Source organism: Trachinotus anak, unplaced genomic scaffold, assembly GCF_046630095.1.
Source record: "Trachinotus anak isolate AG129_WGS33_773 ecotype Australia unplaced genomic scaffold, CSIRO_AGI_Tana_v1 ptg000028l, whole genome shotgun sequence".
Taxonomy (NCBI): Eukaryota; Metazoa; Chordata; class Actinopteri; order Carangiformes; family Carangidae; genus Trachinotus; species Trachinotus anak.
In genome coordinates, this window is record NW_027273879.1 from 8,156,652 (window position 1) to 8,170,027 (window position 13,376).

Sequence of the window (13,376 nt, forward strand, 5' to 3'; positions counted from 1 at the left end):
AGTCAGTTCAAATGCCCACAAGATGTCACTATTCAGCGGCGTGCTAATCAGCTGCAATTGTTTCATCAAATAAGCATAATAGTATTTCATGTCATTCAATGTAGATTAAATAATCATTTTAATTCTAAAATGAAATGAACCCCTGTAGAGTTACATGTACAAATACCATACTTTGTAATTCCATTTTGTATGTACGGTTCAGTTTAAATGTTGTGTACTCTGATATCAGCATGAAGTGATCTAGGCGTAGTTCAGAGGCAGCTGCACTACACACACAAATTATTACAGTGTACATGATTCACAGAGTGGTGGCAAGTTTCCACAAAACAAACCCGCTGTCTTCTGTCCTTCATGTCCTGTCTTTAATGTACTTCAGGCAAGGAGAGCTGTATTGTATGAGGCCCAGTATAGTACTTAGCCTAGCGCATTCCACCAGGAGGCAGGAGGCAACTGAGGCAGGTGAGAGAAACCCGTGCAAAGGTGATGATTAGTTTCTTCCAAATGTTGTGGATACATGTGGGAGGATCTCTACAGGCACCAGAAGAAGGGGAAAGTGTTTGCACTCTCTCCTTCTTTCTTGATATGCAACACATAGCATGGGGACTTTGGTCTGCTGACTTGCCTGTTTTTTTTGGACCAAGTTGTGTGTGTAGCCTCTATAATTTAGATTTTGGTACAAAATTTAAGTCTGTAAACAATTTAATAGCCAGTGTAGCCCAGTCAGATAGAAAAAAAATACTGATGCACTCGAAGTTTAGATCATACTTATAATTTGCCAAACTCTCCAACTGCTTTCTATACCAAAAATTACTTAAAAACAGATTTTTTAAAATCATTTTAAGGGACTTCATTTTAAGATTCAAGAAGATCTAGCATGTTTTTCCCAGCTTGAAAACTGGAAGCAGAGATCAATAATTGCCCAGTGAGTAGTTTGTTTGTACAATCAGATGTCAGAACAGTTTGAGGTGATGTCTGAATGAAGGGGAAAACTGTCGATGATCCGTTGAACAGCCCTCCTAAAATTACGTCTGTTTCAAGGTGATCCGTTCATACCTTTGCCAGACCACAATGTGTGAAGCAAAACTGTGGGATGGCCTTGCCAGGTTAATACAGTATGTCTGCAAACAATATTGTATGTCAGAGTTGATGTTGTTGTGCATGCCTGTTCTTCTACACTTTCAGAGCTGTTTTGAGGGAAAGTGTGGTGTTTTTTTTTTTTTTTGTTTTTTTTTTGCTTCTGGCTCCAAGTTTTATGTTTTCTATTAAGTTTGTTAGCAGATATGCAGGTTGTGTAGAGTAAGCCAACACACAGCTTGCACAAAGAACAACACAATGCCAAATGTGATTGTAAATTGAAAATTGTATCATTAAATTGGAAGAGAGGAAATGACAGACTAGAAAGTTAATTTTTTAAGTCTTTTGTTAGGGTGAGGTCACCCTGCAAAAGTAATGACTGTTTGATTTTCTGCATGGGCTTTGCTTGTATTGTCACAGTTAACATTGGGTCGTCTCTTTCATTATTTTCTCAAAAATCCATTATCATTATATAGTTAGATAGCTGAAAGCAGGGACTAATTTAAAACACACATTTATTGGTTCATTGAAGGAAGTTCCTACATCCTGAATTCAAGTATCAGCTGCATAGGAATATTGTATTCACAGTGAATATCTGTGGAAAATATTTGAAACATAGCATTATATCTCAGCTGCCTTGCATCAACAACTTGCAACTGGATGACCATACGACAATAGTGTCCCACTGACAAACCAGTATCAGAACGTTCAGTGGGAATGACAAGCACGAGTCTCTCCATATTGTGTTGTCATTAGCAGTAACCATCAGTTTTAAGTTGTGGTTGTTGCTGTTTGCTGTTGTTTAACTGAAGCCTGCATACATTGTTTTTTTTATGTGTATGTTTCAGCCCCATCATGCTTTGATTTTGGCCTACCTGGTGTACTGGGCATTGCATTTGGAGGGTTCCTGATTGGAGTATTACTTATTGGAGCACTGTGGTTTATCAAAATTAAAACAGGTAAAGGTATGACTAACAATATATTCTCTATGGTTGAATACATATCTGAATTCATATTTTTCTGGATTTGTAGAATTTGAAATTGCAATCATTCTGCTTAATTCAGGCTACCCAACTGGACTGGACATGAGCTCAACTGCAGCAAATCTTCCTGGTAAGATTTCTTTTCTTTTCTTTTCTTTTCTTTTCTTTTCTTTTCTTTTCTTTTCTTTTCTTTTCTTTTCTTTTCTTTTCCTTTCTTTTCTTTTCTTTTCTTCTTTCTCCAGTCCCTTGTTGTTATTCTTATTGGTTTTTCTTTTCTTTTGGTTCTTAAGGATGTCCCTGCTCAGGAGCAAAACGACAACCAGTTTCTACCAACCCATCCCCCTCTGAGAACAGCAGCGCAAACGCTAGCATTGGAAGCACCCAAAGCACACCGACCAGCAGCATGGCGTGAGATTATGGTAATCTCCACCACCAGCAGAGCCACCATCTCCCTTCAAAGTCACCTATATGGGTTTTGTGCTTTTGTTTTCTTTAATAATGCTTGAAAAGCATTCTTCCCCTCCCTGCCCCCTTTAAATTCTCATTAAAAAAAAAAAGCACAACCACTGTCTTTGACACACTAAACCTGAAATGGATGTGATCTGGGAGTTTGTAATGGTGGGTGGGAGGGGGGAGGGGTCTGGGTGACGGATAACAGAAGTCTAATCAATGACTTCTGACGCCCCCCTCTGTAGCCTCTCTGTAAAGTCAAGCTCCTAGACAGGAAGTTAAAGAGGGCAAGAGAAAAAAAAATAAATTGGCTCCAAGCAACAGGAAAAACAAACCATATCCCCCAAGAGCTAACAGGAAATTCACTGCATTCCTTTCAATGAATTGTGCTTGTTTGATGGCAGCACAATAATAGTTAGACAGGAGACAAACCAGTCAAAAGATTGACTTTGAAAAACAGATGAAAAGCCGTTTGCATTCACATCCAAGCTACAAAAATATGAAGGGCTTTCGTCTGAATCCAAAAAGTTATCAACAACACCTAGGGGACTGAAAAGCTCAATATGTTAGGATCTCAAACCAGTCAATGAAATGCTCACTTTGAGGGGTATTTGTTCTTATTTGGAGTTCGAGGTCAACAGTTAACAGCTACCTCCTATTATTTAGAAGTCTGGAGCTAAGTTTAAACTTAGCACTAGATTTCTCTGGTGAATTGATCTTATTTTATGCCTTTTTCTGTGTCACTTTAGTTGAATCTTATAGCTGACCCACTGGGTCATTTGTAGCTCACGAAACAAAGTTATGGTGCCATTTTTGTGCTATCCAATAGCTGTAGGCCTCAGGGCCTCCATATCAAAAGATTTCTTTGCCCCGTGCTTATTTGATTTTCTAATTACTCAATAAAACCAAACTAAGATCATGTTTATGGCCCAAAGGTAGCTATAAATTATGAACCATTAAGAAAAGAGCTTTTATTTATGTGAGCTCAGAATAATCACACATGTAATGTACAGTAGCGCATGCAAAGATGAGTAATGTGCGCATGAGGAGGAGTTAACACCAAAACCCTGCACATCAGTTTTCAGGCCTCACACTCATTTGTGAACTTCAGCGCCACTCATACAGCTACACCCACGGGGTGGAGTTTCCCTAAAATAGTCTGTCTGGAGGTTGAATTCCAGTACTTTTCCTTTGCACAATATTCATATCCATCACCACTGCCTGACAATTTGTTACAAAAATAAAATCCATGCCTGTAGTAACACAGAGACACCTATATGTATCACAATGAAGTGTTATCAGGCCGATTTAATTATCACCCTGTACACTGAGATGCAGCTGTTTAATGGTTTATAAACCATTACTCTTCCCTTATTTGAAGATAAAGACTTGACATTAAACTGGACATAAACTGTCCAACCTGCTTGCTCATGTTCAGTGTCTTTTTATTCAATATGTAGCCAGCCACTAATGCTCTGCTCTGTCTTGTGATTGGAGATGAGCGCACAGAAGGGAAAGCATTTTTAGACCTCTAATGGATGTTACGGATCACCGCTGCATTCAGAGCTTTTTGCTTTGCCAAACAAAGCTGTTGTTGCTACAGGTTGAAGAGTTGCCACCTCGATGTGATCAAACTCCTAAAAAAGTGTAGGTACAGAAAATAGGCTGAAACATTCTATAATGAATTTGGTATTTAATGAGTATTTCCTATGCGGAAGGAATGAAATCTAGGCAATTTGGGTTCAATTAAATGTTTTAAATGATTAGGAATAAGGTATATTGGCAAGCTTTTTTCAATAAAAGCTGAAGACAGATGAAACCTGGCAAACTCAAAAGATATGCTGACTGAAAAAAACTTAGTTTAAGATCTCCCCACTTTTTCTTTAACCTTTAAACATAAACCCATGTAAGTAAGTTTAGACTCAATAGTATAATCACTAATAACAATAGTATAATACCAAATTTTGTATGTTCTGTTTGCAACAATACATTAGTCAGTAAGTTGAGCTTTACCCTATGAAGACTACTTTAAAGATCCTTACCTAGCTTTATTATCATCTTATCACAGAACACTTGTAACGATATGGAAACTGTCGTTGGAGAGAGATGAGTTTGATGTTAAAATTAACGATTAACTTCAGCTTACTACATTTGATAGGCTGCATCAGCCACTGCAGTGCTAATGCTAGACAGAAGCTGCACAGATGCATGATGGGGGAATTCCACGAGGGCTACAAGTGTAGAGTGACGGTTGATCCGTGAACCCACTTTTTGTTTCAGTGTACAAATGTAAATGTATTTTATATTTTTATTGCCACTCTTTTACCTCTTTAAAAAACTATTCCCATCACATGTCAAGTATTGTATGTAAGAAGGCAACTGTTCAAAAAAATCAATTGGTATCTACAGAAACTAGCCTTGACACAAGCACAACAATTGTGATGTTAAAACTTTTCTTTATATGCATTTGATACACTGATTTACTCTTACTGATGCATATATTTTCACACTCCAAATAGTTACTCACCTTCTTATTTGGATTGTTAAAATAATTTATTCAACTTCAAACCTAATCTTAAAAAATGTTCTGTGTTTTCTAAATCAACTACAATTGTAAAAATGTCTCCTCATTGCTTGTATTTGTGTAGAGACACAATAAAGAGGGCCAGTACAAATCGCCACTTGAGTATTTGTGCAATATGATGAGCTTAACTTGTATGTAATGTCTATATGTAGTTTTTTTCACTGTTTTTTTTGTGTAAGTGTTGTATGATAACCATTTCCTTAATCTGCTTCGTTCTTTCATGTATTTGAAGAACTGGGACAATTTCTAATCAAGGCACTTATCAAATGGTCAAGGTTTGTTTTGTGTAATAATCTTTTTTTTTTTTTATTATTCTCATATAGATTTGAGTTTCACATCACATGTCACAGACAGTAGCTGCATTTGGTTTGTTGGTTTTACCCCTGGTTGACTTTAACCCTCACCGTAAGATTCCCCCTGCAGTCCCAAAACACTGCATATCTCTGCTGACACTGACATCCTGACATTGTATTTTGTTCTTAGCACTATTTTCTGTGGGTGTGATGGAGGAAGAGCCTTCTGAATTCTGAAAGACAGAATGTCTCACCACAAAGTCACATCCCAGTTAAACAAGCAACAGTTTTTAGAGAAGATTCAAACTCAACAAAGTGAAAACGCAGCAAATAGTGAGAATTTTTTCCATTTACTTTTAGAAAATGGTTGTAAAATTTAACATAGTCTTTGTTTTTTTTGTTTTTTTAAACACCATGTTAAACCAGCACCAGTGTCTCACACTGACAGTAAAATCAAACCGTCAGCTAATTCACTTTTTAACCCTGCGGTTCCCTTTGTTACCTCTGACCCACATCTTATTTCTTCTCCTCATATATATATATATATGTGTGTGTGTGTGTGTGTGTGTGTGTGTGTGTGTGTGTGTGTGTGTGTGCACGCACGTATAAGTGTAGGTGTACAACAGAAACTATGCCTGCCTACATTTAAGTGGGTTCTTCCTCTAGTCTCTTATCAGTGTCCAAATTCTGAATCCTTACCTAAAAATCTGAAGCCTGAATAACACATCAGAATGCCTGCTTTGATTTTATAAAGTATAAAATGCAGTGTTATTATTATTATTATTTTTTGCTAGAGCAGGCAGCCTTTTACCATTTAAAATGGGCCCTTTTGTTAAGATAGTATTCAACTGATGTCATGTATTTTTATACTGTCTCGAAATATCTGTTTTGTCTGGAATTATCTTAATAAAGTGAATATGACAAACCATCTTTGTGTTTCCTGGCGTCTTTGTTAAAGTCTTGTGGCATTGTAGTGGGTCATCCTGGAGCATAATGTAGTGCTGGAAAAAACAAACTCCCAGGATACCCAGGATCTCTCAGGACATGTGATATCACAGTAGAAATAAAGCAGCAGAACACTGACACAGAATAAAGAGGCAGAAATAGTACACACCGCAGAGCTTATTAATAACAGCAGTGAAAATGTTGGAACAATGAAGATTATACTGTGTTTAAGCTATATTTGCTATCCTTCGGGTTTTGACAGAAATACTGTTCAGCATGTAGTAAAAAATGCCCAATCATTAGACATCTGCTATGTCTGATGAGTGGCTGCCTCTACAGTAGGTGAGCGCTTCCTCTCTTAACCTTATTTCTGATTTGATTTGACACTAAAACATTGACACTGGCATTGCACAGAGACTTTTCACATCTACAACAGAGAGCATCACTCATTTCAGAGTTACTGTTCAGCCCAAACAGTGGACAAGCACCGTCTGACATACTGTAGCAGTCACAAGTTTAAATGGGAAAGTGTGTCAAACCTTTCAACTGCTACTGTTTGTACAAATGTATTAAAAGTAATGATGAAAATGGCACTTTAAGTGTTATATTATTATCTATGAATTATGTGGTTATTATTGTTACTAGTGAGGCATGAATGTTTAAGCATGCCTATAACTATGCACTGTTTATTATAAGATCATCATAGAGTGCAAAGTAATTAACTGCAGCTATTGAATCGATGTGATTGAGTAAAAAAAAATATATAATACTTTACTCTGACATGTAGTGAACAAGTATAAGGTCTCATACAAGAAGAAAATGATCAAGTACAAGTTCCTCAAAAGAGTTATTGAGCAATGTATTTGTTATTATGCCACTAGGTATTTTCAAAGTGCTTCTTCATGTCATCATAATTTTCTGACATTTTCTCACAGACTAGTTGCTAAAAATTGAACGCGGCACCTGTTTCTTTATTGTGAAATTATGTTTGCTCAAATCAGAAAATGATGCAGAAAATTCAGTCTTATTATGACTTTTATCCGATTCAGTCGAGCTTCACTTATGACGGACTTGAAACACAATGAGCTTAGAGAATCCAAAATGTCATTCTACATTTATATAATGAGTCACATATTGTATATCCATAGTTGTTGGGTGAAATGATGGAAATAATGGTGTTTTTCTCTACCTCTACTTTTTCCTGAAGATTCAAGTCTTCCGTTTTACATAGAAATTCAATGATGTTTTCAGGACCGGCGCCAAGGCACACAATACATTTCTACGGACAGCCGTCATCTCTAAATATGACCATGGAACCATTCGGCCTAGCAGGATAAATGTGCGCACACACAAACGTGCACACATACAGGAACCCATGGGTCTGTTCTTTTGTGCAAAATTGCACATGCTTAAGTGAGTTATCTGTGCATGAAATAGTTCTGTTCTATAAAAAGGTACAACAGGCTCTTGTGTTCTGTTTCTACTGTAGAAGAATAAAGAACCAGGTCAGTATTGTATGGAGCTGTGGGCTCTTTTCTCTGCGTTTCTTCTAATAAAAAAACCCTGATAATGACTCTCTTATTTAGTCAACTAAGGTGAGTATAATAAGTTATACAGATGGTGATTATTAATGGTGTTGGTTAATGTCTAACCCAGCTTCTGATGATAAAAAATGTTATTTGAAATCACTAAACAAGCACAGAAACTCAAAAAAGGAAAGAAAAATGTTTGTCCAAAGATTCAAAAGCCTCACTTCCTTTTTTCTATTTTCTTAGAAGTTCTTGCAGCTTCCTCATCACCACCCACTTTTTTTAATCAGCTGTGAGCTTTTTCACTCCCTACACAAACATCAAACAAATGTATTATACATACAGTTCATCTTTGGTACACTTAATTTTGTCTGTTTTTCTATGTGAAAACATTACTCAAAACCTTTTAGAATTATTATATAGTCTGGCATTAGGATGCATAAGTGTTCATATGCCTTCTGCACATTGTATGAACAGTCATGTAAATTTCACTTTACAGTAATTTGTGAGACATTAGCCAATGAGATAACATTAACTCTTGATGTTCTGCAATATTTTTTGTAATTCCAACATCATTTGAATTGCCTCTTGACTCCATGAATGGTGACAGCATATATACATGTACAGATTTCAGCTTCAACTAATCATACTGCTACATTTAAAATGTCCAAGATTTCAGTGTGGAGAGAAAGAGACTGCAGGAAGAGAAGAAAAATCATCCAAGCTGAGCTGGTGTAAATATTGACTGGAAGGTGAATGGAAGCAAGGACATGGATTTGTTCCATAATCTTCAATTGAAATAACTTCCTACAAAGAAGAAGAAACAGAAAAGGTGACTGATCTCTCTTTTGACAACTTTAAATTTTTTTAAGTTTGTTGTTGAATAAAATGAGAGAAATGCAGAAATAGAATTTTATTGTCCTCATTATTTGGAGTTATTTTGATTTGAGGCTAATTTCCATCTTAAATACCTTGATTGTTATCATTTAAGCAAACTCCACCATCATTTCCGACAATTAAATTTCTATGTTTCAACCTTTCATTCACAAGTAAGGGGGAATGGGAGAAATGGCAGCCAATATTTTATGAGTTTAACCATGACCCTATGGTTATGTAAAGGTCATGTGTTTAATCATATGTCCCAGAGCGCTGCATAAGTACTCAAACTGTCAATTGTGTAGAGTTGACCAGCGACTATGATGAAATTAAAAAGATAAACTATTCCAGTATAGCTTTCATTATACTGTTATATTTCCTGCAGTTACACTGCATAATGACTGGCTGCAGGGAAAGGTCCCATTACATTTAATTACTCTAATAAATGGATTACTGCTGACCACCACCAGATGGTGCTATATTTTTTATTTTTCTCTGAATGCACAGATTGTATGGCCTATTAACAGAAGAAGACAATGAGCCTCACTATGGAGCAGAGTAATACTCTGAGAAATAATTGAATGAAATCAGTTTAAAAGAAAAACAGTAATAAAGCAATGCAGTGTAGAAGCAGGTTTCTTGGCACCACAACAGTGCTACTGATATGGTCTGCACATTTATATTATTCAAAAATCTGTATTTGACATTTTCATAAATCTATAATCCTGAATCTATCTCTTTACATTTAAACACCTCTCTTATAATCAGGTTAACAAATCTGTGACTGATCCTGACATGAAACCTATAAAGACTTGAGGGCATGATGAATTCTGGAAGCCACATGTGAGCATAGCTGAAGCTACTCGGAGTAAGCCCCCTCTCCCTCAGACTTTCACACCCTGAGGCGCTGTGCAGCAAACAAGGTTGTTTACACGCTCTGAGACGGTATAGAGGCTCAGTCTCTCTCCACATCTCTCACCCACACTCAGACGTTCACTCTCTCACAAGCACCCATATACTTGCCCAACACCTCACTCAGTATCCACAGCCTGGACTGGGATAATCCTCTAACTTATAGGCAGTGTTGCGCGCTTGAAGCAAATCCCATTCCTTGAAAATGCAGACACCTCTGGAGCTGATGTGTGGCCCATACACCTCAGAGTTGATACAACACAGCGTTTTCATCTTTTATGTTTGCTCCTTTTGCTCCATTCCTAGCTCTCCTGCATGTGTCATGTGTCATTTAATAAACCTATCCTGGCTACAATTACCACACTTTATGCAGACTGGACATTTACTGTAATGTGGTAACAGCACGACCTGTATTATTGCATGTAATCAACAAACTGTGGTTAACATTATGCAGATTTGTCAGTTTTTTTGTTTTTTTTTTTATTTGTCATGCATGAAAATTTTGTATTTCAGTTTTTAGAAATAAAAAAAATCACCACAGATCCAGAGAAGTGAATTTCATAAGCAGAAGGTGGATGCTTCTGTGATTTGGGGCTAACATGCTTTGCAAATGAACAAGATGCACACTAGAGAGGAACACAGATGCAAACCAGGTAGGCCAGTACCTTCAGTCTTAGTCAAGCTGCAGGCAGGGATATTGTAGTAGTTGTAAATGGTGAAAGGATAATTATATTATAATTTTATGCCTACTTCCATCAGTATTATTATAAGTTCTCAACCAGTGGTCCAGTACAGATGTCAATCCATACATTCCCCCTATTGGGTATCCACAATTGTCTCTACACCAGCTGAGAAAACTAATAACCGCAGCAGGTCCTGAGACTTCCCCACTGTCTCCTCAGTTGTGCTAAGAACACCTCCAAAGGGCCCGGGGAGACACCTACCAGAAGCTGGAACAGCTTCAACTGTACAGAAGTGGACAACAGGTCTCACTCCTGGAGCGTTTTCACCTCTACATATCCTTGCTTTTCTCTCATCTAAGATTGTCAGGTTGTCAGGGCTGCTCCAACTGAACGTTTTGCATTCTTCTTTCAAATGAGATGCCCAATAGTAGTGCCTGAAGCAATGCATTTTAAACTGCCATAAAGCTAGGTCTATCAGAGGACAGACTCATGTGACAGAGCAAAAGCATGACTGTTAAGTGGACTGACCGGTTCAATGTAGTAGTAGGACAAGAAATGGTTCTGTCTCTGCAGGGAACAAGTTTTAGAGGATTTTTTCCAAAGAAAGGGAAAAGAAGACATCATTATTGCACCCATTCAGCCAAAACTATCCAGTGATCTAATCAGTGGCTAATTTTAGGAGAAACCTGTTCCTTTTTCATTTTGCTTCATGAAGAAAGTGGTAATAACATAAGGAAATATAATTGCTGTAAGGACCTCCATTAGCAGGAGCAGGGTTTACCTGGTTTAACATTATCTGGCTCCATATTTGTACTCTTTACATTTTATGCATTGTCTACACTGTTGCACTGCCTTGCCAGGAGGAGCAAGGCAAATCCTGCTGTTCCACAACCCCACCACGCCACACCTCACTTTTGTTTTCAGTGTTTCGTAAAAGCATGTCTTTCCTTTAAAGAAATCGACAGTTGGTGCAATACACTGAGTACACTAAACATTTTCTCCTTGGGCTTCTTGCCTAGTGATCCAGTGGATGTGTAATTGGCCACAGTTAAATGCTTTGCAGACAGTGTTTTTTTTTATTTAGTTTTTTTATTTATTTTCTTTATTTTGGGGGTTGGCTTTCTGCTAACTGCCACAACAGATTATAGTTTTCCATTCCTGTTGTGCCCTCCTTTAACTGCTAATGCTGGTCTCTAAGAGAGCACTTTCATGTTTACCACTTTTGCTGAAGATGGGCTGAGCAAGGTAACCGACTTACTGAGGTGGTCATTCTGCTTGTCATGCGTAACTCCATTTAGCTAATCTCTAAGCCAAACACCACTGATCCTGGCTAGTTTAGAGCTGCTCCTTCACTCTGCATTGTGTTGTGTTAGGTGGAGGAATGAACGATTGTCGGCCCAGCACGCCCTGGCTTGCCTCATGAACTGGCAAAAGAAGATGTTATGCATCCAAGATTGTATTACAAGTAACATGAAAATATGTATTGGTCATACCACTGGCTCAGCATGTTCAGCGCCAGTGAGGCTCATGCTATTTCAGTACAACAGCTAGCTAGCTTGTTTATCCAAGTGACTTATTTGATGTTACATGACCTTTTTAGCACTGTAAGACTAACTTAAATAGCAGTCCCAACACTATGCTTTCATAACCCTTTGCAAAGTCTTTACTTGATCAAAGTACTATATGTGGAACAGAGTGCATTGTGCCGCACTGTTGGGCGTTTTACCACGTACAAACTATGTGAAGTTCTCAGGGAGATTTCCAGGATTTGATGTTTTCTTTGAACTTGCTTGGCAGTCTTTATTTATTTTTTCCACAGCAATGTTATTTTGCTTATTTTATTAAGACCAAAATTATTATTGACCTTGTCTGGCATGACTGTTTTCCTCGCGGATGATGATGTTATTGCATCAGCTTTCAGTCTCTCAAAACTGAGTGCCTGCGCCAGTGTTTTTGTGGTGCTGAAACAGCCTGTGTTAGTTACAGCTTAAATGTGATTGATAAATTTCCTCTGTGAAGCCGAACTAGCCCCACAGTGGCAGATATGGAAATAAGTGGAAAGGAAAACACAAATGTAAATTAGTGTAAGCAGTAAGTGTAGCTCTAGATAAACCCCTGACTGGCTGTAAAGACAAGTGCCTCCGTGCACAGAATGCTGAGCACAGCTAGCCCCTTGTAAACAAAGCTTCTGCTATTTAGTTTCAGTTGGCTTAATTAGAATGAATGAGGGGGGCTTGTGCAAAGAGGACAGTTTTTTGTGGGTGGAGGGAGAGAGGAATTGGCTATGGTGGATGGAAAGCTGGACTGAGAGATAAAGTTACTAGCGGGTGGCATGGACCATTTGGACAATGACAAACAAAGCCTCCAGCCAAAAGCACAGCCGTAATGAATTTAGGGGAACAACATACATGTTAATGTGCGTTCAAATCAAATTATCATGATTGTATTCCATGTTTTATCTATACACCAAAGAGAGATGAATTGTATGTGTGTGTGTGTGTGTGTGTGTTAGAGAGATGATGGTTTTATGTGTGTTTGTGAGAGTGCATTTGTGGTTGTGATTTGTTTTGCCAGACTAATATTTAGCATTTAAGTCCTGGTGAGGCACTTCACCATATGCATTACAGCAAGGGGAACAGATTGTTGTTCTTAATAGATTCTAATGCCAGTATAAAGCAGATCAGATTATAAAATTAAAATTACTTCTTGCAGTGGAGTTTCCCAGCAGTGAACTAAAGTCTTCATGAAAATCTGTGAAACATCTATATATGCTCACTAAAAGCAACATCCAAATAGTCTTGCATTGACACTGACTAAAAATCATTATTTTTTTAATCCTGGGGACTCAAAGATAAAATTGTGTTGTACAAATGGAAGTGGATAGGTAACAATACCTGTTAACTATATATGTTTTATAACAAATGCATTTTAGAAACGCTTGTCAGCTTGCTTATATGCAAGAATGTATATCACTCCATGGTAAAGAGTTGTGAGTGGGTACTAAACTGGGTAAAAGCACTTGGTTTTGTAAAGTGAGTTTAAACACA

At 37.6% G+C, this 13,376-nt stretch overlaps 1 protein-coding gene across 2 annotated transcripts in view; it reads left to right on the plus strand.

Moving 5' to 3' along the window:
• The window catches only part of eng (endoglin), a 37,765-nt gene extending 32,577 nt beyond the window's left edge, over nucleotides 1–5,188 (plus strand). The window contains exons 12-14 of one of the 2 annotated variants that reach the window (XM_071465665.1): nucleotides 1,923–2,033; nucleotides 2,140–2,187; nucleotides 2,348–5,188. In XM_071465665.1, the coding sequence (XP_071321766.1) occupies nucleotides 1,923–2,033; nucleotides 2,140–2,187; nucleotides 2,348–2,469 (281 nt within the window). In that variant the 3' untranslated portion in view covers nucleotides 2,470–5,188. Of the gene's footprint in view, nucleotides 1–1,922; nucleotides 2,040–2,139; nucleotides 2,188–2,347 lie in introns of both variants that reach the window. The other variant, XM_071465664.1, reaches the window with a different exon arrangement.
• Nucleotides 5,189–13,376: the final 8,188 nt, after the last annotated feature.